General features: G+C 41.2%; 1 protein-coding gene across 8 annotated transcripts in view; it reads left to right on the top strand.

Annotated features, from left to right (window-relative positions):
* Positions 1-8,372: 8,372 nt before the first annotated feature.
* LOC119706375 (core histone macro-H2A.1) overlaps positions 8,373-24,842 on the top strand; it is a 43,001-nt gene continuing 26,531 nt past the window's right edge. For 3 of the 8 annotated variants that reach the window (XM_038149991.1, XM_038149988.1, XM_038149985.1), the window contains exons 1-2: positions 8,373-8,524; positions 16,139-16,339. In XM_038149991.1, the coding sequence (XP_038005919.1) occupies positions 16,168-16,339 (172 nt within the window). In that variant the 5' untranslated portion in view covers positions 8,373-8,524; positions 16,139-16,167. Of the gene's footprint in view, positions 8,525-8,635; positions 9,270-13,597; positions 13,682-16,138; positions 16,340-24,842 lie in introns of those variants that run through there. The other 5 variants (XR_005258515.1, XR_005258514.1, XM_038149989.1 and 2 more) reach the window with 3 other exon arrangements.

Genomic DNA, 24,842 nt, shown 5'->3' with positions numbered 1-24,842 from the left:
AGGCAAAAATAAAACAGTTTAAATTGGGAATTCAGTTCATCTGAGTGCTCCTTCTCCCCTCATGTCTGTTCAGGTACATATAAAAATGACAGATGATTTTTTCTTTTTTAATTTACACATAATGACGATTATTTAGCACTCCTCCACATTACTCCAAATGTGAGTCAAGCAAATTAACAAACTGCCCATGCCACCTTTGCAGCAGCAATGTGGTCCTCACTTAAACAGTCTGACAGGCAACAAAACTTTACCAACCCAACACTCTTCCAGAAGTGTCCTTAAGAGACATTTCCAGTAGCAGTTTCAGATAAACCTTAATCAAAGTCTAAAACTGCTGTTTAAACGCAATTTAAACTCCACCTGCTGGCTGAGCTCCTTAATGGCATCATGTCTGCCCATACAGATGGTAAAGGGGCTTAAGGATTCTCCCCTTCCAGTGCTAAGGGGCTTAAGGAAGATCTATGATACATCCCATTAAGAAAAATACCAGGCAAGACTTTCTAAAGTGATTAATGATCTCTATAGCTCTGTTTAATAGAAACATGTCCAAAAGATCTGATTTGCAAAATCACTAATCACATTTGGCAAAACCAATCCTGAAATACTCTGAAACACAAATGTGTCTAAGGAGAAGCAACAAATGTCCTCTCAGTTAAAAAAAAAATTGAATGTATTTCATGAACAAGGCTTGAAATAGCGGTTTGATGACCAGATGTTTTGTTTCCCATATCCAGTTTCCAGAGATACATTTCCAGCAACTGTAGAACACTAACTGTACATACACACACAGAGAATACAATGCACACATGTGACAATGAAGGATTTGTGCAGAGAGTTCACATTCAATTCCATTGGGACTCCTATATGCCTGTCTTTTTACAAAACCATACATTGAAAGAAAATTAGTATTTTGTTTTCATTTTTTATTTCAGTACCTAAAAATCAACTTCAGTGGAAAAACAATCTGTAGAGCAGTTTAAGAATATGAGGTGCATTCAGGAAAAATGTTGGGCATTAGTAAACTTTTCCATGTGTGATAAGGGTAATTTAGCACAAAACTATACATCTTCTATTTTCTTAAAGCTAGCCAGACTTCAGAAAAATGTTATGGTACCAATGAGACAGAAATCTCTGACAATTCAGTGCATGGCATACAGGGAAATCAAAAATTAATTTAAGAGGCATATTTCCAAGCTATGAGGGTTATTGACAATAATCAGTACAATCAGGAAGTCATCAAACACTGACTAGACTCTTTTCAAAACAGTGCATAAAAAGATATTAATTTTGTTTCATGTTCATATTTCATATTAATTTATTATCCAATAAACAGTTTATGTGACTGTATTTATATTGCATGAATTGTTTGGAAAGTATTCACCACAACTATCACCCAGAGAACGTTTTACTTTCCGTAGCTCAATTTGTGGGGCAGGTCAACTGACACTTGAGACTAATTCTGCTTGCCTGGTTAATCCACAAGCTTCAGAATGACCCTCTAAGCACTTTCAAACAAATACCCTGGCCCATTTCTCTCTCCTATTCACCCCAGTGCTTTCCATAAGCCATTTTTATGGATAAAAATGTCATCAGATGAATTAGTAAGAAGCAAGTAGAAAAGAATAACATACCCTGACATGAATTGTAGGGCTTTATGTAAACACACACCACACGCAAGAATATATATGTTACAGGCACCTGCTGATTCTTATTGTGCTAAGTGACAGAATCTGAACATGACAGAAAGATGGACCTGTTCTGTTGGTAACACCCTGTTAGCTTAATGCTGCTTACCCCTGCAAAAGTAGCATGGAAGAACAACCACAGTGCAAAGTCTGTTAGGGGAAGGAAAAAGAGAAAAGCAAAGCAAAACCCAGCAATAATCATAGGGTTTGTCATCAACATGTGTACTCTTTAAAAACTCAGGTTGTGAACAGTTGTCAAGAAACCAAGACTTAAGTTAGAAATAATTAGTTACGGTTCATACCCTCAGCATCTGCACCACATCAGCCCACCCAGCCTCTCTGGAATTAGCAGGAGCAGCAGAGGCTTGGCCACACAGGTAAGGCACTGCAGGAGATTTCAGTTGCCCAGAGCCTGGGGCTGCAGTACAGGTGATTCCCATAGAGGGAGATGTTGCTTTGTTTCTTCCTCGCTTCAAAGTTTTTCCGTCCACGTCATAGGAAAAACTCCATGTGCTCCACTCACGGCACAGACACTTCCCAATATCTAGATTTTGAAGATGAGCAAAGCATTCACCAGAACTTGTCAGTCATGTCTACTACTGAATTAAATGTTTCCATTCTCCTGCCATATGGCTTTTTTGAGCCAGCATTACTGAATTTACAATTCCTGATTGTTTTCTTATCCTGTCCAAAGGAGCCCATGAGGATGCTCAGAGGGCTGGAGCATTTCTGCTACAGAGACAGGCTGAGAGAGCTGGGGGTGTTTAACCTGGAGAAGAGAAGGCTCCAGGGAGACCTGTTAAGGACTCTCAGTACTTAAAGAGAGCTTACAAAAAATGGATAGAAATTTATTCCAAGGGCAGATGTCCTATCCTTAGTGATCGGACAAGGCAGAATGATTTTAAACTAAAAGAGGGGAGACTTAGATTGGATGCTAGGAGGAAGCTTTTCCATGTTGGGGTGGTGAGGTGATGGCACAGGTTGCCCAGAGAAGATGCGATTGCCCCATCCGTGGAAGTGTTCATCTGGGCTGGATGGGATTTTGAGCAACCTGGTCCTAGTGGCAGGTGTCCCTACCCATGGCAGAGGGGTGGAACGAGGTGAGCTTTCAGGTTCCTTCCAACCCAAACCATTCTGGGATTCTATGATTCCTAAAGAGGGATGGAAATGGAAACTGTTCTTACAAAGCAATGAAGCAGCTACTGCATTCCCAGCACACTCTGGATCCTTCAGCAATAGCCAGGCTGACCACATCACTTGGCACTTTTGACATGAACATACTTCTGTGTTCATCACAAATAGCTGGCACCATCAATTCCTCATTCTGTACTTCCACACAGAGAACTTCAAAATAAACAGAAGGAATAATGGGCTGTCTCTCATATAATGAATTTATGAAGCTCAGGTTAAACTGAGGACATCACCCTCTGCTAACCTATGCTTTGCTATGACAGCCAATGATCTTTGCATCTGCAAGAGAAGTTTTTTTTGTTTAATTTAAGGAGTTGGGTTTGTCTGATGAGATGGATGTGAAAGCACCTGATTTCATTGCTGCCTGGTATTATGGTGGACTCTAGTTCTCTTGCCTCCTTCATGAACCATATTCTATATAATATCTGCTGTCCAGCACAGGAGCTTTTTTAATTAATATTCCTCAGAGAGGTGATCTGATTTTGCTTTTGCAGGCAAAGAAATGGGTCTGCTTTAAAAATAACCTCTTATATGAAATGATGCATCACAGCAATCCCATGCAGAACAGCAGCTAGGAAATTATTCCATAGCAACAGCCACATCTTAATAGAAGATCATCTCCTGGACATCTCCCTCTGCATTTCTGCAATTACCAACTATGTCTCCTACCATCTGCAATTATATAAAATCCCTCTGGCAAGTACAGCTATTGCTTACATGGAAAATTAATGTAGTGGAGCAATGGGACCTAATAACTAAATATAAGAAATGTGAGTTATTACTACATTACTATCTGCCAAGCTTTACACCAGCTACCAGGAACCATTGAGCTGATCATTATGTGAAGTAATTTTGAATTCTTTGACTTAATAATATAAATCATAGCTCTTGGATTTAATATTTTCTTTGCACAGTAATGCAGAACTTTCCCCTGCCACTTGACATTAAAAATGCAGCAATGCAAGAGGCTGTTTTCAAAATCAGAAAGGAATTAATTGATCTGCTCAAAGGACAATGTGGGAGTCAAGTTATGTTAGCAGCAGCTGTGACCACACGAGCAAGGGACAAGTGTGCCTGTTGCCTGGGTACTCCAGGGCACATCAGGCTTGTTTCAAAGCACACTTCTTCCATATTGCTCAGAAAAAGGCATTTAAGTTTCCTGATGCCCCTGTGTCATACTGCTGTTGGGCTATTGGTTTTATAAATCAAAAAGCACTTAGATTCTATTTAGAAGAAGCAGGTTTTGAAGTGTGTCAGATTGCAGGTTAATATTACCCTCAATCTACTGATTAATAATGATTTTACAAACTTTGGCTTTTTCTTTTGTCCCAGCATTCATTAACTGTATGAACGACTTCCCAATCTGGGTTTAAAAGGTGCAGTTATCATAGTGGCTCTCATTTTCATCTTAAAAATATAAAACATTTGCCTTCTTTTTTTAAAAGGTGACATTTTATTTAAAGTATTTTGAAAGCAATTAAACATTTTCTAACAACGGGTATAAACATTGATAAAAAATATCCGTAACCGACATTTTTCTAGAAGAAAGCAATGACAAATGGCATACATGTTTGAAAATTTGCACAAATGTCATCTTGGGGAAAACATTAAGAGGTCGCCTGCCTAAAAAGATTTGGAACAAAGTAAATTATTGGTACTAACTTATCTCTGTCTACCAGCCTGGGAAAGAAATCCTAGACATCCACTTTTTGTGCCCTGGAAGTATTAATCTCACCATAACATATCAGCACCAGTCAGCACTTCTGCTACAGAACAACATGCCTGGCAATTAACAGAGTCACCAGTGCCTTGACAATGTCAAGGCAGGAGGAAATGTTCTGAAGAGGGAGGATATCCCAATTGTCATGACTTGGATGTCAAAGCAAAGATTGACTGTTTGAAAATGGAATTAATCCTGTTCACCTGTGGCAGATAAAGAAAGGCTGAGAGTAAAACAGCAGCTCAGTTCAACAGTCAGTTCTCAGGTTTTGAACTGTACTGAAACCAAACTGCAATTCTCTGGTGGTCTAGATAGAGGAGATAAAAAAGGGATCATTAAGATCAATGGCTCTGACCCTGAACCAAACAGGTATCAAACATACCGCGCTTCCAGCACCGGTCTGTGGGCAACCCTAGCTGCAGAACTTCCTGGTCTTGATGGGCTAATTTTGAATAACAGGGAAGCTGAGTTTCCTCCGAGTGGCTGGAAAATAGAGGGAAGTGAGAGCAAAGGCCTGGCCCCCACACACTCAAGTCCTGTGGTGTGTCACTCCTCGGGATGGCAATGACACCGGTGGATTACAGCAATCTGCTGGAAGGCCAGGGTCAGCCCTCTGGGAGTCACAGCTAATACTCCCCTAGGACAGGCAGTAGGTCTGTGGGGTCACATTAGAAGCACGAGCACTGAGTGGATTCGGTACAAAGTCACTGTGCCCCTCTGATGGTGAAGGCAAGAATGCCACCAGCATGATGCACAGTACAGGTGCATTTATCTGTGTCACTGTAACCTGAAGAAGCATGGATTAGTCACATGGTCAGCAGAGAGGAGGCTGAGCAGCTGAAGGTGGTTCAGATAACCCCTTCTGAGAAGCAGGTCAGGTATGAGGAATCTGTACTTTCTTTTCACCATGTGAAGCTTGAAGAAAAGCATCAGGGATCCGCTGGTTAGGCACACAACATCCTGAAGGAATATTTCAGCAACCTGCAGTAACCTAGGACATGCATTCTCATTGTCTCATAGCCAATAAACATACAACAACAAACAAATACCAGTGCCAAAAGAGGTGACACATTTAGAATTAGGATAGCTGTCCCAAAGTGAAAAAGCTTACCTAAGTTTAAGAGGATTACCCCCAGCCACAGCCCTTCCCACGCTGCTCTGCCCCCTCCCAGGTGACACTTCCTTCTCCACCACCTCTGCTGCATAAACAAGTGAAGTGTTTGTATTCTCAATCACTCAGAACTGTCTTCTGCAAACAGTCCCTTGAGGTTCTTAGAACTGATTATAGAATCAGAGTGTCAAAATAAAATAAGAGTAAATAAATGTAAGAATATGAACCGTTTATATTGGAAATAAAGACAGTGGAACCCTGGAAAGGTGCTCTTTATCATTCTATAGATAAATAAATAGATCACAACTGGCAAAGAGAACAAAATCTAAGCCAAGGTTTGTTTTAGCGAGGTAGTTCATGTAGTGTAGTTTCACAGGCTTTTGTAGAAACTTCTAGACAGTCATGATACATTGTGTGCTTTCAAAATGGGCACTCTTTGTAAGTCCAGCAGATGTTCAATATAAAATCTGTGTTTTGGTGGGAGGTGAGCCAGTCAGTGCTAACATTACACATTATCAACAGCAGTCTTCATGCTAGCATCCTATTCCACAGACAAATTGCTCAGGCCCTCTGCAAACTCAGGCAGCTCCCACTCCAGAAATGCTCACCAACTGAGAAGGCTTTGAAAGATAAAATGGAAAGTTTTGAAGGCTTTCTTCAAAATCATTAAATCCATAGGCTCCTTTTCAAACCGGACAAAATGAACAATGATAGCAGACGAGCACAGAAAGTGACCTTTGGGTAGTAAGGGACCTTAGAGATCATCTAGTTACAACCCACAAGTTCCTACCCCTTGCAGCCTTCCATCAATCCCATTAGACAATGTTGTGTGTTCTTTAATTTTACATGGGCCCTTGCAGCTCATATCAACAGAGATATTTGGGGGAGGATTGGTTTTGTGGTTTGGGTTTGTTTTTTTGTTTTGTTGGATTTTTCTTTATTTAAATAAAGCTTGTGTAGGTGCCAGGAAAACAGTGTGAAGAGCCAAGCGCTGGAGGACCAGTTCTGTTGGGTGCTCTGCACAGCATAGGGAAAAGGTGACTGCGTGGGCAGACTACCAGCATGGAAAAAGGGAACGGGGCAATACAGGGGAGGAAGAGGAGGAGGAGGGGGAGGTGGGAAGGAGATGATGTGCGTGGATAGGAACACAGGGAAAGCAGAGTGTGTCCTCAGCTTCCTAAGAAGAGCCGTGGCAGATGGCCTAGTCAGGACTGTATCCATATCCTTGGGTTAAGGGCAATCAGAGTACTCATCCAGCAGGGAGCCTTTGTTAGGCAAAACTGCCCCACAGCATGACAGGCAGGGTGCAATCAGCACTCAGGGAGTGCAGCCAGGACTAGGCTGCATTTGACCGTGTGGTGCACTGAGAAGTAATAAGAGATGTCTCAGGAGTCACTGAGTTTAGCTATGTTAAAAACCAGACCAGGTCTGGCCATTTAGATGGATGAGAGCATCGCAATTATAATGCCTGAAACACTTTTTGAAAGGATTTTCTCAGACCAGCCACACATTTTACATAGGCTGTTCCCACTCCCCTGTTTTTCCTTTTTCTTTTAAACTCCCTTCTTCCTTTCTGCTTTCTATTTTGTATGACAAAGGCCCTGTGATGATATGCTGATATAGCAAAATAAGGAAAGCTGGAGCTCAAAGTGGTTGATGAGAAGAGCAGGAGAGAAACTACTTGTAATCTAGTAGTAATGGCATTATGCCACTTGTCAGCTAGTACAGCTCTACCCATGAAAGAATAGCAAGGGACACTGGGGAGGAGGCTATGGGTTGGCATTCTGCTTTGAGTACTGAAGAAATAGGATGCTCCATTCAAATGGCAGTGGCAGGAGTCTGGGAGCATTAGCAAGCCAGGAATCTTCCAGGATATTCAAAACTCCAGCTGCTTCTAGTCCCACCATTATAAACATAGAGGCAGTCTGTTGTGACTTGTCCGTCCTGACTTGTCTGTCCTGCAGCCAAGATCTGCTGAGGCAGTTCCTCTTTTCCACTGGCAGCCGGTGGGCGAGGCAACTGGGGGAGGCAGGAGAGGAGAGGTGGAAAAGGGAATGAACCCTCAGTCTGGCACAGGGCGTGGGGGCAAGGGGCAGCAGCAACCCAGGGCTACCAATCCGGCAAGGTGAGCTCAAGGACATCTGTGTGGCCCATGCACAAACGTCTCCAAAGGCTCCATCTGGGGCCTTGGTAAAATGGCATGGAGCCATTTTTGTATAGCACGAGGAAGAAGGTGCGTGCCCCTCACAGAACAATCCAGCTGCTCATTCTCTTCCCTCCATGAACTTAATTCTTCGGAGAACACAGCGCGAACCCCTCGTTCTGGCCTCCCCATCCTGAAAATTTGGGAGCGAACACATTAATACACAATGGCTCGGCCGGCAGCAGCTGCGGAGGCCGCGGTGCCAAAGCCCAGCCCCACGCAGGGACCGGGCTTTTCAACAGCCGCCTGGGGCCCGTGCGGGCGGGAGGAGAGCCAGGAGAGCCCCGGGAACCTCCGGGATCGCGGAGCCCGTGGCCCAGCCGTGAGGGATCGTGAGGGGATCGGTGAGGGGATCGTGAAGGATTGTGAGTGGAGCGTGGGGAGACCGTGAGGGGATGGTGAGGGACCGCGATGGCTCGCGCGGCACCGTGCGGCGGCCCCGCCGTGAGGGGCGGGCGGTGGATGTGACGCGCGGGCGCGCGGGGCATTGTGGGAGCTCCGCCAGCCCGTCCAGCCGATCCCGGTGGCCCCGCGGGCGGAGCGGAGCAGCGGGAGCGGCAGCGGGGACGGGAGCGGGGCCGCCGCCGGCCGACCGGAGACATCTTGCCCGCGCCGTAAGTCACCGCCGTGGGCCGCCCGCCGTGCGGGAAGGAGGGGGCGCGGGGGGCTCTGTCGCGGCGCGGTGACACCCGGCGGCGGTGGGGGGGCCGCGAGCCGGCCGGGCTCGCCGTGGGACGGAGGGGTGCCGGTCCCCTCCCCTGAGGGAAACCGGCAGTCGGTTCAGCTGCTTCTTGGTGTGCCTCGGGTGAAGCCGGGAGATCCACCCGCGCCCCGCGAAATGGTGGCAGCGGGGCTGTATTTCCCTGGAATCCGCTATGGAATGACGGCGTGGGGCTGGAGGGAGCCCGGCGGGGGTGCCGGAGCGGCCGGGGGTGTGGAGCCGCGGTCCCCCGCGTCCCCGCTGTTCCACGCACGGATGGGCTCCGTCCTTGTTCCCACCGCGGGTCGCCGGGCAGGGGAGGATGATCGAGGGAGACTGCGAAAAGCGCAAGGCAAAAAACAGCAGGACTCGTTTTCCGTGCGTTTCACTTCGGGACGAGGAACCCGTGGTATAAAAGTTACCTGCCTCGTGTGAACGACTTAATTTAAAAAAGCCTAATGATGCGTTTTAAACCGTAAGCAGAGGCTGCTGAGAGTAGTAAAAATAAATGTTTGTCTGAGAACAGGGCTCCTTATTCTTTCAGGACTGTCACTTCTTGTAGAGGCTGCAATATGTCTGCCTGCAGGATCTGAGCAGCCCATACGGACTGGCTGGCTGTGGGTGTTCTCCAAGGGGACTGCGAGTACTGCAGGGCGCAGGTGAATGCGGGTTCCCGGGGCTCCGCACCGGCTCCAGCGCAGGAGCGCTGGGACCGAGACTCGAGGCTGGCGTGTTTGTGCGTGTAGGTGACAGTGAGGGCGACAGACTGATTCTGTGACTCGCATCCCCCTCTAATCCCTTTGTTTTTTCTGTAATCTTTAAAAGTTGTGGAAGGCCCGTGAAATTGTGTCTGAAGCCGGCAGTTGGAACTAGCTCCTATGCAAGCAGGGTGGTATAAAGCTGAGGTTGCTTCATTTGTAGAGATGGAAGGAGTCTTGTTGTTGAAATATACTTGGATGAGACTTGTTATTTATCTCTTGACCATGCAAGTGAACAACCATTTTTTCCCCAGGACTGTGTGTGGCTGTCACTTAGCAACAGGTCTGTAGAGAACTTGGCAGATCCACTGCCTCCCCCATTCTGAAGAGTAAAAGAAATAAATTAGCGAAGGAGCAAGCGTGCCTTTAATAAAAACAGTACCTGGGTTCTCGGGGACAGCCCAGAGTTGAAAGACTTATGTTGGAACAAGACAATTACAGTTTCTTTGAAATTTATGTTTTAATGCAGTTGGGTATGAAAAATTTTGCATCACTAGAAAACTACCCAGTGTATTTGGGAGTTTGGGGCTTTTTTTTTTTAATATTGTGAAAGAAAGCCATTACATTGTTTACTTAGTAATGGTTGCAGGTTATTTTGCTGCATTATGTTTCGTAACCTTTCGCACTGAAATCTAGGTCTTCTGGGTTTCTAAAGAGTAACTTTGCTGTGTGTGCTGTATACCCTTCTGATTGCCAATAAAGCCAAATGTTGACAGTGTAGATTAAGCCATAACTGATATAAAAACTAGTGGCAAGACTAGAATTTGGCTTAATGACAGTGAAGTCAGTAAAGTGCTTAAGCACGGCTTATTTTGTAGATCAGCATGAGCAAAAAGAGAAGTCCACCACTGCAAGCTTAGTCTTAAAAGAAACCAGTGTGTTTAAGTTTGTTCTCAGGAGTTGCCTAGTTCTGCCAATACATAGCAATGAGCTTTGATAAAAGATATTCTCTTGATAAGGTAGGTGATATAATCACAGTCTGGAAGAATAATCGTGAACCTTTGCTCTCAGAGAAGAACAGAAATATTTTTGTGCAACTCTGTCAGCCAGGATCAAAGCCTGCTGTCTGTTGCACAGAAAAGGTAGTCCTACCCCAGCAAGGTTATAAAGTAGAAATAAAGGAGCAGGGATCTGTAACTGATGTCACAAGTGGAGAAAAGAGCCTCCAGATAGATCCTCCATTGGGAGAGGAAATGTTGGCCTTCTGGGTAGTGCTGAGCATTAGGTTTTGTCATCTCAAGAGGTAAAATTGGAAAAGAGAAAGAAAAATACAGCGCTTGTGGAAAGACTGCAGGGCTGGCTTGCTTGGGAAGGGTGCTGAGAACACACAAAGAAGCTACAGTTCCTTAACCAGGCCCATTCTAAAGACAGGATGGTCAGGATTCAGCTCATGGTCCTTGTTCCAGGAGTGATGCAAGAATCACACCATTCATTACCTCCTTGATGCATCAAGTTCTTGCAATCTCTTCTCTCAGCAGTGTATTATCTATTTTAAATTTTGTTCTGCATCTGAATTTTGCCTTGGAAGCATCCACATGAATTCTTTATTGTGTTTTTATTTTCCTAAATGTTAAGGGACAAAGTTGTTTTCAAAGTGTTATTTAAAACAGTTTTTGTGCATTGAATTCACAAATGGTCCAGTGACTTAAGGCCCTCTGTAAATTTTTACGCTTTCTATCTAGTATACAAAACTATAATATATAATGGTTATTTCAGGCCAGTTCTCCCAGCAGTGGTCAGTGAAGACAATTGTATTTACATTTTCCTGGTTATTGGTGGCAGGATGCCCAGCAGAAACTCTTGTCATGCTCCCAGCACAGTTCTTAGTGGAAGTTTGCACATTAAGGGGCATTTGTTTTGGTGTTTCAGACCCACTGTGGGAGGGAGGGACTTCTGCCAGTAGAATACAATTGTGCAGCAGTATTTTGTTTAGCACACAGATTTTGTGAAAATGCTATTCCTCTTTGTCCTATCCTTTATGTTACTGCTATAGGAATTTTAATTGTCTTAATATTCAACAGAAAGTACACCTGTGGTGCATTCCTAGATGGGGAGTGTTCTCTTGGTTTTCCAAATGAAAATAAAAGTATGGTGCTATCTTCTCAGATGAGAAGTTAATGAAGTTTTGGAACAACTATTTTACAACTGTTTTTCACTCTTCTGTCTGTTTCAGACCTCAAAAAGTTACTGCTTTGATAGAGCTTGAGATAAGTTTGAAATCACATCAGATCAAATGATAACTGAGTGATTGGCTCTTTTTAGTTCTCTTGTACCTAGAATCCACAGTTCCAGGCAGAGACACTGTTGTGCCAGGCAAGTATCATCAGAGACCATTCTATACCATTTTATAAATATGCCAGAGTGGCTTCTGACTGGCTAAGAACAGAGCAAGTTCATTGTCACAGCAAAGTCAAATGAACGTTTTCAGCAAGAGTTCAGCAAGTGGCTATTATTATGGGACATAAATAGATTTAAGAGAGAATGGCAGCACTTACATTGTTAATCTTTTGAAACAATGGAAAGAAAATAGTATTGCAGTTAATCTTTTGTGATACAAAAATGAACTTTCCAGCTTAGTCTTTGTACTGAAAGAAAAATAATTATTACATCTTAGTGTTTTTCCTATTGTGGTAGTGATCTCCTGGATTCCACTACTTACTGATATGATGATGTAGCCCTAAACTGAATCATCTCTTTGCTAAGTGCAGTTAATAAACCAGTGTAAGCCCACGATCAGAACAGTCTCTGTCTGACAGCAGTAAGACTCATAGTGATTTGTTTAGTCATTAAGAACCAGTACCTGAAAACTGTTAATAACAGGCTGGGTTTATTACTGCTGTTTGAGCAAGGTGTCAAATCAACTGAACTAATGAAGTGCTCGTGTTTGGAATTTGGGTATTGCTTTACCAGGATGTTCAAGCTGTACTTTAAAGAATTTTGTGATGTTAAACCTTTCAGAAAAACAGATGCCTTTGTGCATTTGAGGAAGATGGTGTTTGAAAGTGTGGTTCAGCAGAGTGTCTGTCTTCACACAGAAAAATATGGCCAACCAGAGTTACTCCAGCCAATTTCAAAGAGAAAAATGTTAATTATGCTGATTTCATGGCTAGACCTTAAGGTTGTTTCTTAGGAAATATATTTCTGGCTTGCAAAGACATGACAGCAGAGGAGCCTTGTAGCTTGAATCTTTGCTGTCACCCAATTAATACATCATCAAATCTTATTTATGCATTTGGAGATCTTAGAAAGCAGTGTGAATCTTGCCAGTCTTTAAGGAGTTGCAAAAGGCTGTGAATCAAGTGCTAAATTCTGCATCTAAGGTGATCTGCATCCAAGCACAGCAGAGCCACTGAAGAATATTTGATTTGAAGTCAAAGGTGAACTTAGATACTTGACTCCTCAATGATATCCCCTAATTATCACAGTTATAATTATGTGAATTCTCACATTGAAACAAAATCATTTTATCATCAAATATTTGGAGACTTTGCAATGTATTTGGTAAAGTTCTCAAAAATTCCATTACAAAGGCAGGACAGAAGAAAGAAAGGAAAGTACTGCTCCATTGACTGTGATTTATTTAAAAATATATTTACTTACTTTTATTATACTGCTCAAATCTTGTCTGAACTATGATGTGTGTGATAAGGTTGCCTTCGGTTGCCTCTCTGATCTGTGGGCTCCCAGTGACTCAGCAAACAGCTCTAGTTCATTAGTGTTGGCAGCATTCCAGAGTTTCTGGTGTTACAAAGATAAACCATTTCGGAACATGTAAGGCATACAGCTTTCTTTGGTTTTTGATCTGTTGCCATGCTCTTTGCATTTCACCTCAATACATTTTCTTGTGGCTTTTGCAAGTAAAATCTCTTTCTGTTCTCTTTTTTGGTGGAGAGCTAGAAATAGGGAAGAGGCATTTGAGAGTTGGTTGGGCCATCCTGCAGCTCAAAGGCAGGACAAACAGGTTCTGCAAAGTAATGATCCTGAATGCACAGTGAAGCCCTGAAAAAGGTTTCCATGCCAGGCTCTCACTTTCACCTTCCAACATGGTTGGTAAAAGTGGTACTTGAAACGTAATTGAAGTTTTCCTCCCTCCACCCCCAACATCTAAGCAATCTGACCATACATGTAGGAATGGGATCCTTGAGATGGGAAGGTCTGAAACTCATCTGTATCACATTTCACCTTTAATACTGAAAGTTTCAGAAGGTCTTGTTTTTTTCATTATGCAGCCCCATGCACCAGCAGCTTTCGGATTCAGGCAAAGTTTCTCCTCAGAAATAAACTTACAGCTAGAAAGGTCTCTGATGTTCCAGGTAAGGGGATCAGGTGAATTGTCAAGATGGTCACATTACTCACATTAATATTTAGGATACCCTGGACCTAAGTGCATAAAATGAAGAGAGAAATTAGCTGTAGAATTTGCACAGGTGATAAAGTAGCTTATGAAAGAAAAAAAAACCAAACACACCATTTTATTTATGGGTTACTGCTCTTCTGTATTAGTACCTACTTTACTAATGCTTTGGTGCAATTGTTATAGCAGCTGGTAGCTAGAATGACATTCTCCCAAAGAAAGAAAACATTAGGAAGTAAGGATTTCCATATTCTCTTCCAGCTGTTCTGATATCCCATAAACTCACTAAATGATTAATAGACGTTTACTGCTAAAGGCTTGCAGGCTTTCTGTAGAAAAATTATGGTTTTCATCATTGACCTCTCAGTTACAAACCAAATATACTGTGGGGCAGCACAGATATTTCTTATGCCACTTTCCGTGGTGTTTCGTTCAACGAACCTCTTAACATTTGAGGTTAAACATCCCTAGTACTGTGGATGAAAATGGATTATGAAATATGAAAATAATTCCTGGCAGAAGGTCTATAGACAAGTCAAAGCCCCACCCAGCCTTCCTGCTAACAAAGACAGAGCTAGCTAGATGAGAAAATGCAATTAAATGGATGTTTTTAAAATCATTGGTGAGCTGCATTTGGGTCATTTCTCAAGGCAAGAAAATTGGCTTTTGTCCTCTTCTTCACAGAACAATGGCTATTACAGAGCTGAGTCCACAGCAGATGAAAGGAGAAGGAGCCCTTTGGATGGCTTCCCCTTTCCAAAGATTCCTGTCTGTTTCTGGACATGAATTTCCTAAACATAATGTGACTTTCATCTGATCTTCGAAGATGGGATTATATTGTTTAGCTTTAAAAAACAGTAAACTCATTGCATTTAATTTACTGAATGTGCTGTGCAGGTGTAGACTCTTACGAATGGAATGTGGAAGTGGAAAGGAGAAGAAACCTCTGATGCTCATGTTCCTTTAGCTATTCTGACTGGTATTTGTTTGGCACTTATGTAGCCTGAATCTTATTGACTCATTGAGAATTGAAGGGCTGCAGGATGTGTCAGCACAGAACAGAAATTGCAAAACCTGGAAGTGGGGTTGATGAACCTGTTTTGCCTAATTCTGAGATCACTTCTTTGTGGATTCAGGCATGTGGAAAATACAGTTAGGTTCACGAGGGCAAGGAGAGAATTTAGAATAAACAAGTGAAAAATAGGGGAAGTAGAGAAATGGTGTGATGGGAAAGCAGAACTAAAGGGGGTTTCATTGTGGAGTGTATAAACACATCAGTGGATTTGCCATGTGTGTTAGGTAGGATTTGTGCAGCAAGGGAAGAAGTGGGGTGCACAGAGGTGTGTCTGTATCATTGATGCATTCCGTTGGTTTCCCTGGAGTTCAGACGAGGGAGGGGAGAGATGGGGAGATGGACACTGTCTCCTTTCCTCTGAGGTAATTTCAAAACCCAGTGAGTTGCCTAAACCTTCAAAGACACCTTGAGAGCCTGTGAACCCTCCACCTCTTTGGATTTGTCAGTTTCTATTTACAGCCTGAGCAGAACTCAAAGAGAGGACAGAATATGTTTGACAGCTGTATCAGCAGTAGGTTCCCTCCGTGAGATAAACTGAGATACAGTTGTCAGATACATGCCGGGTGCTCAGAGCACTGTGCTGTCAGGGAAAGGTGGCAGATAGAAGATTGTCAGATTCCTGGAGGGAGTGTTGAAGCAATATGGTCTTCAATGTAGAGATGGCTGAGTTTTGGTAGGTTCAAATCTCAAAGGGGTTATTTAAGATATTTCTAAAAATAGAACATCTACTGTACAGGAGATGTATTTTGCCATCCATAGGCCTTTGTTCTGTCAATTCTCACACATCTGGAAAATCGAGTTTTTTAAAGGAAGTGAATGCACTTTATGAAAGCTTTGGTAGATGTGGTTTCTCCTAGTTTGGAATGTAATTATGCATGAACTTAACTGCCCTACCACAGCTGTTCAAATGCCCTACCAAAAGGTTTTCATGGAGATAAGGGGGCTGTGTCAGTCTCCTTGCAGAAAGCATCCTCTGCTTCAATGCAGAAGTTCTGTTTTAAGTCCAGTACCTACCACTCTTTGCTCCATTAGTGGTACAGGGCTTAATCTGTTAGGAATTTCAGGAAAGTAGATTCTTTGGAAATAACTTGTTTTATATATTTTCTGTATAAAGTTATACCGAATTACATTGGGAAGTAAACATTCCGTGGGAAATTATTTTAGGTTCTTGTTGTGTATACTCTAAAAAGGCAACTTGTCTGTATGTTTTAGATACTGTAATGCATTGCCTACCCAAAAAATGCTGATTTGCCTTGGAATTCTGGTCTTATAGTATCAGTCCCTATTAATAACCTTTTCTCTTTTGTTCCTTTTTTTTTTTTTATTTCCTCCTAAATATAGAGTGCTGTTTCAGACCTGATACAGACAAAATGTCCAGCAGGGGTGGAAAGAAGAAGTCAACCAAGACTTCGCGCTCCGCAAAGGCTGGGGTCATATTCCCTGTTGGAAGAATGCTCCGGTACATTAAGAAAGGCCACCCGAAGTACAGAATTGGTGTTGGTGCTCCCGTGTACATGGCTGCTGTACTGGAATATCTAACTGGTAGGTGTTGCTGAATGATGTGAAATAGTAGCAGTAAAAGTTAAACACAAACTGAATTTAAAAACAGAAAAAAACCCAAACAAGCAAAAAAAGTTATAGCTGAAATGTGTGTTTTGCTGACCACACATCTAAGCCAAAATCAAGGTATCCTCACCCCTGCCTCAGGGCCTTGATGACTTTTGTTCATTCCAGCATAGAATTTGCACTTGTAAACATGGTCTTTCCACATAGTCAGGGTTCCCACTGCCATCAGTGTGTGTGGACTACATTGTTGCAGTGCTCCTTGCTTTGATTTTGTGCCTGATGAGTTTGTTTGGGTTATAATAGTCTGTTAAGCATATACATTAATTTTAAATTGAGAGTTTCTCCATGTTTACACAGGGCTGAGACTGCTTACAGCCTTGTTTAAACATTTTTGTTCAATTTGCAGATTTCTTTTCAGACTACACGTGCTGTTTGCAATTTGTTTGAGTCTGTGTATACATGCAAGCTGTTCATCTGCCCTGGATCTATGTAGCTTATGTAGTTCTTGTTCTGTTCCCTTCATCACATCAGAATGAGAATACCTTAAATAACTACCTCATCCTCACCTTCATGCTGGACAAAAGTATTATTTTTCCTTCATTTAGAAATAAGCTTCAAAGGAATAAAATGCTTTGTCCAATGACATAAACAACCAAACATGCAAGTAAAGATCTTTACATAGCTGTTTTGTTCTCAAACAAAACTTAAAACGTTGCAAGTTTACCCACTCCAAACAACATTACAAAAGCAGTCTTTTGACAGAAAACCCCAACTATAATAGCATCAGCATATGGGCTTTTTGCAATAATGGTTTGCTTAAAATAAAAAAAAAAAAGGATGAGAAGGTTCAGTCACCTTCATATGGCCAGATTGATGTCTAAGTATATACCTGTGGTGTAGGGATCTAGCAAAAAGCACAAGTGCCAGACAGACGAGTGTTTGGAGCTAGATTCTATTAGCATGACTAAGGAAAAGTTTAAATTGGATCTTATTTCTCAAAGCAGTGTTTCTTTTTCCAGTGCATCTGCTTGTGTCGGTGTTCTTGCCGTAGGTTCAAATGTTTCAATGGACAGGAGACTTTAAGCTGTATTGGTGTGCTGAGCCTCTAAAAGGTACAGGTTTTTCTTTGACTCGAGCACAAAGTTACTGACTTTTCTGGGAGTATTTAAAACTGAGGCAACCTGACCTTACCAAAATATTAGATACATTTTATAATGGCTCTTGACGTTGAAGGACAGAAGGTTTCTTCCTATAAAGTTTCTTCTTCCCCTAAAGATGAAGATTGGTAATAACTCCAAATAATTAATAGAATGCTTGTTTTCTGTAGGATATTCAAACCATCAAATATATTTTTTTTCACCTTCACTTGTTGACATTTAGTATTCTTTATTTGGGCCTTTTCTTTAAAAAAATGCTTTTAAACTTCATAGATGGCCTTAAAAATTAACATTTCCTTTAGCTAGGTTGCTGCTTACAGGAATAACAACTCAAATAAAAGGCCTCCGAGGGTGAAGGGTGCTTTGAATGCTGTCCTTTTAAAGAAACAGAGCAATGCAGGTGAGCTTAAGGCTCTGCTAATGAGCAGCACATGTTATGAGTTAAATGATTTAAAGTGTTGACTGAGGCAGTGGTAGTTTAGGCAGTTAAGAATAGACTGGGGAAATAAAGGTGTTTCTGTAACTGCTGTGCATCTTGGGAACTTGTCTGAGGACATTACCAACAACAAGAAAAAAAACCCAAGGAAAATAACATACATCACTTTAGTAAAAACAAAAAGCAGGATGAAAGAATAGCTGAAGGAAAAAGTACTTTCCTTCTTTATCCCTTTAACTATTTTTAAGCAGTTTTGCTGTGGTTTTTCTGTCTCCTTGGAAGGCTAGATAGATAATCCTAGTAACCTGTATCTCATGGCTTTCTTTCATTCCTGTACATAGATGCCTCTCAAAAGCACAGATATGCCTTTCTTTCCAGAGTTGGTACTGGTTTTATCATAGGATTATTTGAGTTGGAAGGGACCTTGAAGTTCATCTTTTGCTAATCCCCTTTCCATGAACAGGGATACCTCTCACTACACCAGGTTGCTGCAAACCACATCCAGTCTGGTGGCCTTGAACCATCTTGGCCATTTCCAGAGATGGGGCAGCCACAGCTTCTCTAGGCAACTGTGCCAGTGCCCCAGCACACTCACAGGAAAGAATTTCTTCCTAATACCTAATCTAAATCTGTCCTGTTTCAGTTTGAAGTGATTCCCCCTTGTAGTCCCATCACTACAAGTCCTTCCCTCTCCAGCTTTTTTGTAGACCCCTTACTGTTTCAATCTGGTGGGTTTTCTTTTTCCTTTCTCTACGTTTTTCACACAATGTATAGTATAATTTTTAAGCCTTTAGTGCTCAGTATGTTTTCTGAACTTCAGGTCATTCATCTTTTTCACTGTAATTCAGAAACAGACCCTTGAAATGGAACGCTTGGAGATTTTTGGTTTGTGTTCTTTTTACCTCTTGGCAGTTACTACTTCACAAAACCAGAGAAATCCTGACTTCTCTCCAGGAGAGTTTTTAAAGATCCTTATGTTAGCACATGGTCTGAGACCAAATCAAAGCATTTCAACCATTTCAAAGTAAAACCAGGAACGTGACATAATAGGAAGGAGACCATGTGAACTGGCATGCTAATAAATTGGCTAAATCAAAAAGCAATCCTGTGTATCCCGGAAGGAGAAGTATAAAATATCAAAAGCAGTCATAGGAAAGAGAAACTTCAGAAACAAAAATGGGAGTGGAAATGACAGAGACATGGCCTAATAGAAAGGAACCTACTAAGGTTTAAAAACTGGTTCATCAGTGTGTGGAATATGGAACCAACTTTATTCGTTAAGAAGGTGAGGTGCTAAATTTTTGCTGGCCTTTTCTGAGGTTTAACTTCAATATAAATCTGAAATTAGCCCATAATGTGGTCAGATTTGGGATTTTTTGTTCAATTTGAGATTTGAAATTCTGAAATGCTTCCAGCTGTTCAGACTTGAAGTTCTGTTCTGGATTCATCTGGAGTTATGACTTACCACTTTGTACTTTGAAAGTAGCTTATTTTTATCATTTATCTACAACTCCTCATCAGAAGAGTACACATTCTGTGATTTCTTATATCCTTAGATTTCAATATACTTCATATATACATTTTAAAAAGTTGCACAGTGAGTATCCTCCTTTTCTTACTTAATCACTGAAGGTTCCTTGTTACCTAGAAGTAATATTAGAAAATAATTCTCTCATCAGCACAAGCAGTGTATCCAGTTTGGTTTCTTAAGCCAAGTTGCTTCTTGTTTCCTGTTTTTTATCTATGGAAATAATGTGTTATGTCCACTGTAAACAGGAGGCAAGTGTGTCTTTCATGGGTAAATGTGCAGAAAGTACCTTTGAGTGTTACCGATATTGAAGCAGGTGGATATGCTTCCTTTCTTTACACTGGAGGATTAGTGTGGATGCCAAAGAACTATAAATGCACAGTTCTTTTTTTTTTTTCCTCTTTGAAGCAGCAGTTCATGCAGTGCTTCCTGCCTTGCAGGGAATAGTCAGAATAGTGGATCAGTTCTGCAGCATAAGCAGAAATTAATTTTAACCATTATCAACAGTTTTCAGTTGGCACATTCTGTGGTGGTGATTCCTATTGTCTTCTTTCCTTATTGCACTTATTTTCCAATGGTTCCTTGCCTATTTGTCTTTCCAAATATGGACTTCAGAAAACTGCAATCCCCTCCATAATTTCTCTGCAAAGTAGTGCATCAGTATCAGTTTATGTCAAAAAAGAGCTCTAGGTCAGTCAAGAGAATGGCCACAGACTTCATCTGAGGCATTGCAGCCACTCGCATGAATTTCATCTGTTTGTATTTGTCAGAACTGGTTCTGCCATACATCTCATCAAGTATGGTCTTTTCAGGTATGGAGCTTGCACAAGTTACAAGATGCAGTCCAACCTTTCTTACTAGTGGAAAAAGATACTCCTTTGCCCTTGGAAAACAGAAATCTCCTGAGCATATTTAAAGGCAGCAAGAACCAGGCCTGCAAGTGATTTCTGTTACCCCCCCCCATCATCTGTTCTACACTGTAAATAATTTTCAATTGCCAAAATGTCATAGCAAATGAGGAGAAGCAGAAGTTTATAAAACAGCAGGAGCACAGGAATACAGAAGAAATGAGACTGATTTATATTTGTTACGTACATATGAAGGTAGGAGAAAATGTTAAATACCTGTTTTCTCCATTAGATCTTTTTCTCAGCTGTGTTTTTGGGGTTTTTTTGCACAGGGGTACTGTTGATCATATATTTTCTTGAAATGTAAAATAAGCACTTCTTGAACCCCATGGTTAGAATTGCATCTGAAGCATTCCCATGTTTACCTGAGTTTTTGTTTTTAGGCTTTCTGATGTCACCAGAATCAAATAATGGGAGTTCATGTGCTGGAGCTCAATTCATTGCGTTTTTATCTTGATGAATTTTCAATGTGGGAAACATTTTTGATCCAGCTGCTGATTGGCTGCAAAAGAAAAGTCCTTCCTGAGAGCAGCAGGTTTAACTGCTCACTTCAGATGCTTGCTTTGCAATGTCCAAGCTGATTAAATTGAACTGCTGTTCACCTCTTGTGTTCTGCTCACTGACCAAAATCTTCACAGGGTCACAGAGGAAAACAATGATTTGCCCTTTCTGTCAAAGCAGATGTTCCACTGAACTCCTGCTTGGAAGCAGAGGGGAGCTCAGGGGTCCATAGTAAAAAAGCATTAGGTAAAAAGCAGATTCAAGCTCCAGGCAGTCTGAGACTCCCGTAAATAACCATCCATGGAGAGTAATGAAATTTAAGAAGATAATTAATTGACAATATCTTTTTGATACCATTGAAACGTGCATTCACTACCAAGATACATTTCTTCTGTTTAAAAAGGCAGCTTTAGAAACACTACTTCATTCTATGGTGGTGTACCGCAAACTCTGTCCTAAAGACACTGGAAGTAAATTAGGGGCTCGTAGGGCCTGTGCCTTCCCTGAGCAAGCATGAAAATACTTCTTCGTAAGTAGTGTGCTTTCAGTATGGATTAATACTGCTCCTAAAATACAGCAGGATTGTTTATGGCCATAACCTCACAAGCAGAGACCTTTTGACTGTATCAACATAGGAAAACTCCTTTGTAATATTCCTTGTACCTAAGACTTGTGTCATGCTCTCAAGTGAAGTGTCATGATCACAATTTAAAATTGCTCTACTTGTAAGAAGTGCAACTTCAGATATAAAACTTTGCACTGTTATCAACTGAATGACCGACTTTTTGAATTATAAATGCATGAATCAGTGTCTTTTGAATGTATATAAATGAAGAGTTTTCTTTCACTTATAAGCCCTTCCTTGGGTCCAGCCCTGTAAGCACTTAGGTATGTGTCTGTCTTATTCTGTAGTCCCGTCAGCTTCCATGGATCTCTGAGTTACAAAAGCTCACTCAGTACAAAATTTCTGACCTGATTACAGTCCTGATGTATTCTCCAAGCTGCACAGGTCAGGTTTAATGAAAAACTGTAAGAACCAACAAGTGTGTTTTCTTGTAATAAAAACTCCAGCAGTGCATTCTGCTATGTCAGCATAGTTCAGAGGGGTAAATATGCAACATTTAAATATGTGACATGTGTTGTATTGCAAGAATGTACAAAATGCTGGATGGGGCTGGTTTAGTTTTTATGGCATGATCAGTGAATATTTCCTCCTTGGAAAATGTAAATTTTTTGCTATATTTCAGTTCTGTTTTAACTAGCATTAAATACTTCCTATTCTAGTAAGTAATTTCTGTTTATTTGGCTGAGTTACAACAGAGTAATGACTATTGTTTAATACTTTTATCAGTTTAATACTGGTATCAGCCTTTGTTTGGAAGAATGGAGTGTAAGAGAAGTGTAAAATAAAAATGTGGCTGATTTTGTTACACAGTTTTTTCCTACCCATACCTTTGTCTTACATGGAATTCCTTGTTGAGAAGAAGAAAAGACTTCAGCTTTATAAAGTCCTTTATTCTTTGGCCCTTTATTCTTGGAATGACAGTTGTAGGACAACTGGGTAGAAGCAGGAAGACATTCTGACTCTACAGTGTATTTACCAAGCAGTTTCTTTCCTCAGATATTCTCAAATTTTGGAAGTTCTTGCATCAAGTATTGTAAGCATGATTTTTTTTCCAGCTTTTTTCCATGAGGATTATTTAGAATGCTTGAGTTCAGATAATGTTCTGTCTTTGGTCTTCAGTATTTTTCCAAAGTATATTTTTCCCTGATTTACCTTTAGAAATGAAATTCCATGTGGATTCTTTGGTGCCATTCAGATGAAATGCTCCATTCTCAGTATAAACTTTGCTGGGGAAATATAAATTTAGGGGATATACAGTGAAATAGAATATTTCTAAACTATGCAGGAGGTACTTTTCTCCCAAATTGCAAAAATGTCTGTGGTATAGCAGGCTTTGTTAGTGCAGGATGTTATGGATACTAAAAATGGTGCTAAACCTTTCTGAATGGGTTCAGAAAACAATTAGACACATCCACAGAAGTAAAATCTGTTGGGGAACTAAACAAAAGGTCAGCATTTCTAACTTGGGGAACCACTCAGCTGCACATGGCTGAAATCAGAGGGAATGTTCTGGAAAATTTGCTTGCTCCTTTAGTGCTCCCGCCCGCCTGCACTTGGGCACTGGCTGAGGACCGGCGGTCAGGCTGGATGTGGGCTTTGCTCCAAGGAAGTTACAGCAAGTCCTCTTGATTTCTTTAATGTTTAGAAATGCAGCATTAAAGACTAAGCCAGGACCCAGTCTCAGGATGTGAGTAGTCTCCTGTATTCTTTAACAGCCAGACCAAAGCATACATGGAATCATTTCGATTGGAAAAGCCTCCAAGATCATCAAGTCCAACTGTTAACCTGGCGCTGCCAAGTCCAGCACTAAACCATGTCCCCAAGTGCCACATGCTGCACTTGATCAGGTAACGTCTGGCAGCAGTTACTTTAATCATGTTTGAGTGCATTTCTAAAACATATGTAAGCTGTTATGAGGAACAGCAAAGTGTACTGCCAGGTAGAGGAAGCTCCACTGAAAAAAGAATGAAGGCTGATTTGAGTTAGATCAGGGTTCTTGTGGAGATGAGCTAGGCTGTCTCTTTAAATTAGTACTCAGGGTGTGGCCATTGCTATAAATAACATCTGAGTTGAAATTTGGGTTTCCCTGCAAATTGAACTCTCATATATTTTACAGATCAATAGTAAACAAGAACTTAAAATCTAAAAATAAATTAAAAAAAAGAAGTTAAATAACATTGGATGTCTTACCAAAAAAAAAAAAACAAACAATGGGTGGTATTAAAGTGTAGAAAAAAGCTGAAGAGATGTGTAAGTCGGATCAGAAGGCTCTAAATGGCAGTGGCTTTTGTGGCCTGAATTTGTGTTTTGTGTAAACAGCAGTCTGTCATCTGCCTCACAGAAAGGCAAAACTTATAATAACTTGACAAAGTTAACAGTTTTTCCTTTAAGGGGCCTAGTTTTGATACAGCTCAGACACTCAAGACTGAAAGGATTGGGGTTTTTATCACATCCTAAGAGAATGATTGCCCTGCTGAGAGTTAAGGTTTCATCAAGGCTTGTTCAAAGCAGTAAAGTTTCTTGAACTGATTTTCACTGCATCAGATTTCCATGACTTTGAACCCAGGCTGAGAACTGTTTTATTGGAATGCATAAGAGGGAAAGTGTTGTTAAATTATTCTACCTTCACTCTTGCAACTGCAGATTCCAGGGGGATTGGGTGGAATACACGGAGAGAAGAATGCAGGAAACTCATAACAGCCTTGGTTGATTGGGGTTGATTGGGTTAAAACCTTCCGGAATCATGTAAAATGAATCTCAAGTCAATAAAGTGCTGATGGGAAAGATGATTAGTTTGAAGTACAATAAGCAGACTCTTTGTCATTTGGTTGACTCTGTAGCAAATACATATTTTTCTCAGTGGAATTGTATCAATATTCATTTTTCTTTGATTTCTGGATATTGTTTTCAATTTTCTTTTGAGGAGTGGCTTCACAATTTTTTTAGAAACCCCTGACTTGTTCTGTTGGAATTTGCGTGTTCCAGAATTGGCTTTGTATCAGCACATCACCTGTTAGTTGTTAAGAGTTTAATTTTCAAAGATATGATTTCATCTCCCTGAAGACAAGGTGGACGAAGAGATTCGATGCAACAGCAGTGATTTAGCTTGCAATGTAAACCAAAAAAAAAAAAGAGAAAAACACCATTTTGGAGATGAAGTCAGACCAATTGAATTTACTGTTTACATTGAGAAAGATTACAGCCTGGAATGCATGATAAGCTAAAGGCTTTGTTATTTAGGCTTGAGAGGAGTTTAGTCAGTAATGACCAGTAATATTTTGTTTGAAAACTAGTGATAAATGTACTGGAGCACTCTCCGGGAGT

This window comes from Motacilla alba, chromosome 13 (assembly GCF_015832195.1).
Source record: "Motacilla alba alba isolate MOTALB_02 chromosome 13, Motacilla_alba_V1.0_pri, whole genome shotgun sequence".
NCBI classification, from domain to species: Eukaryota; Metazoa; Chordata; class Aves; order Passeriformes; family Motacillidae; genus Motacilla; species Motacilla alba.
This window is presented reverse-complemented; position numbering and strand designations above follow the sequence as displayed.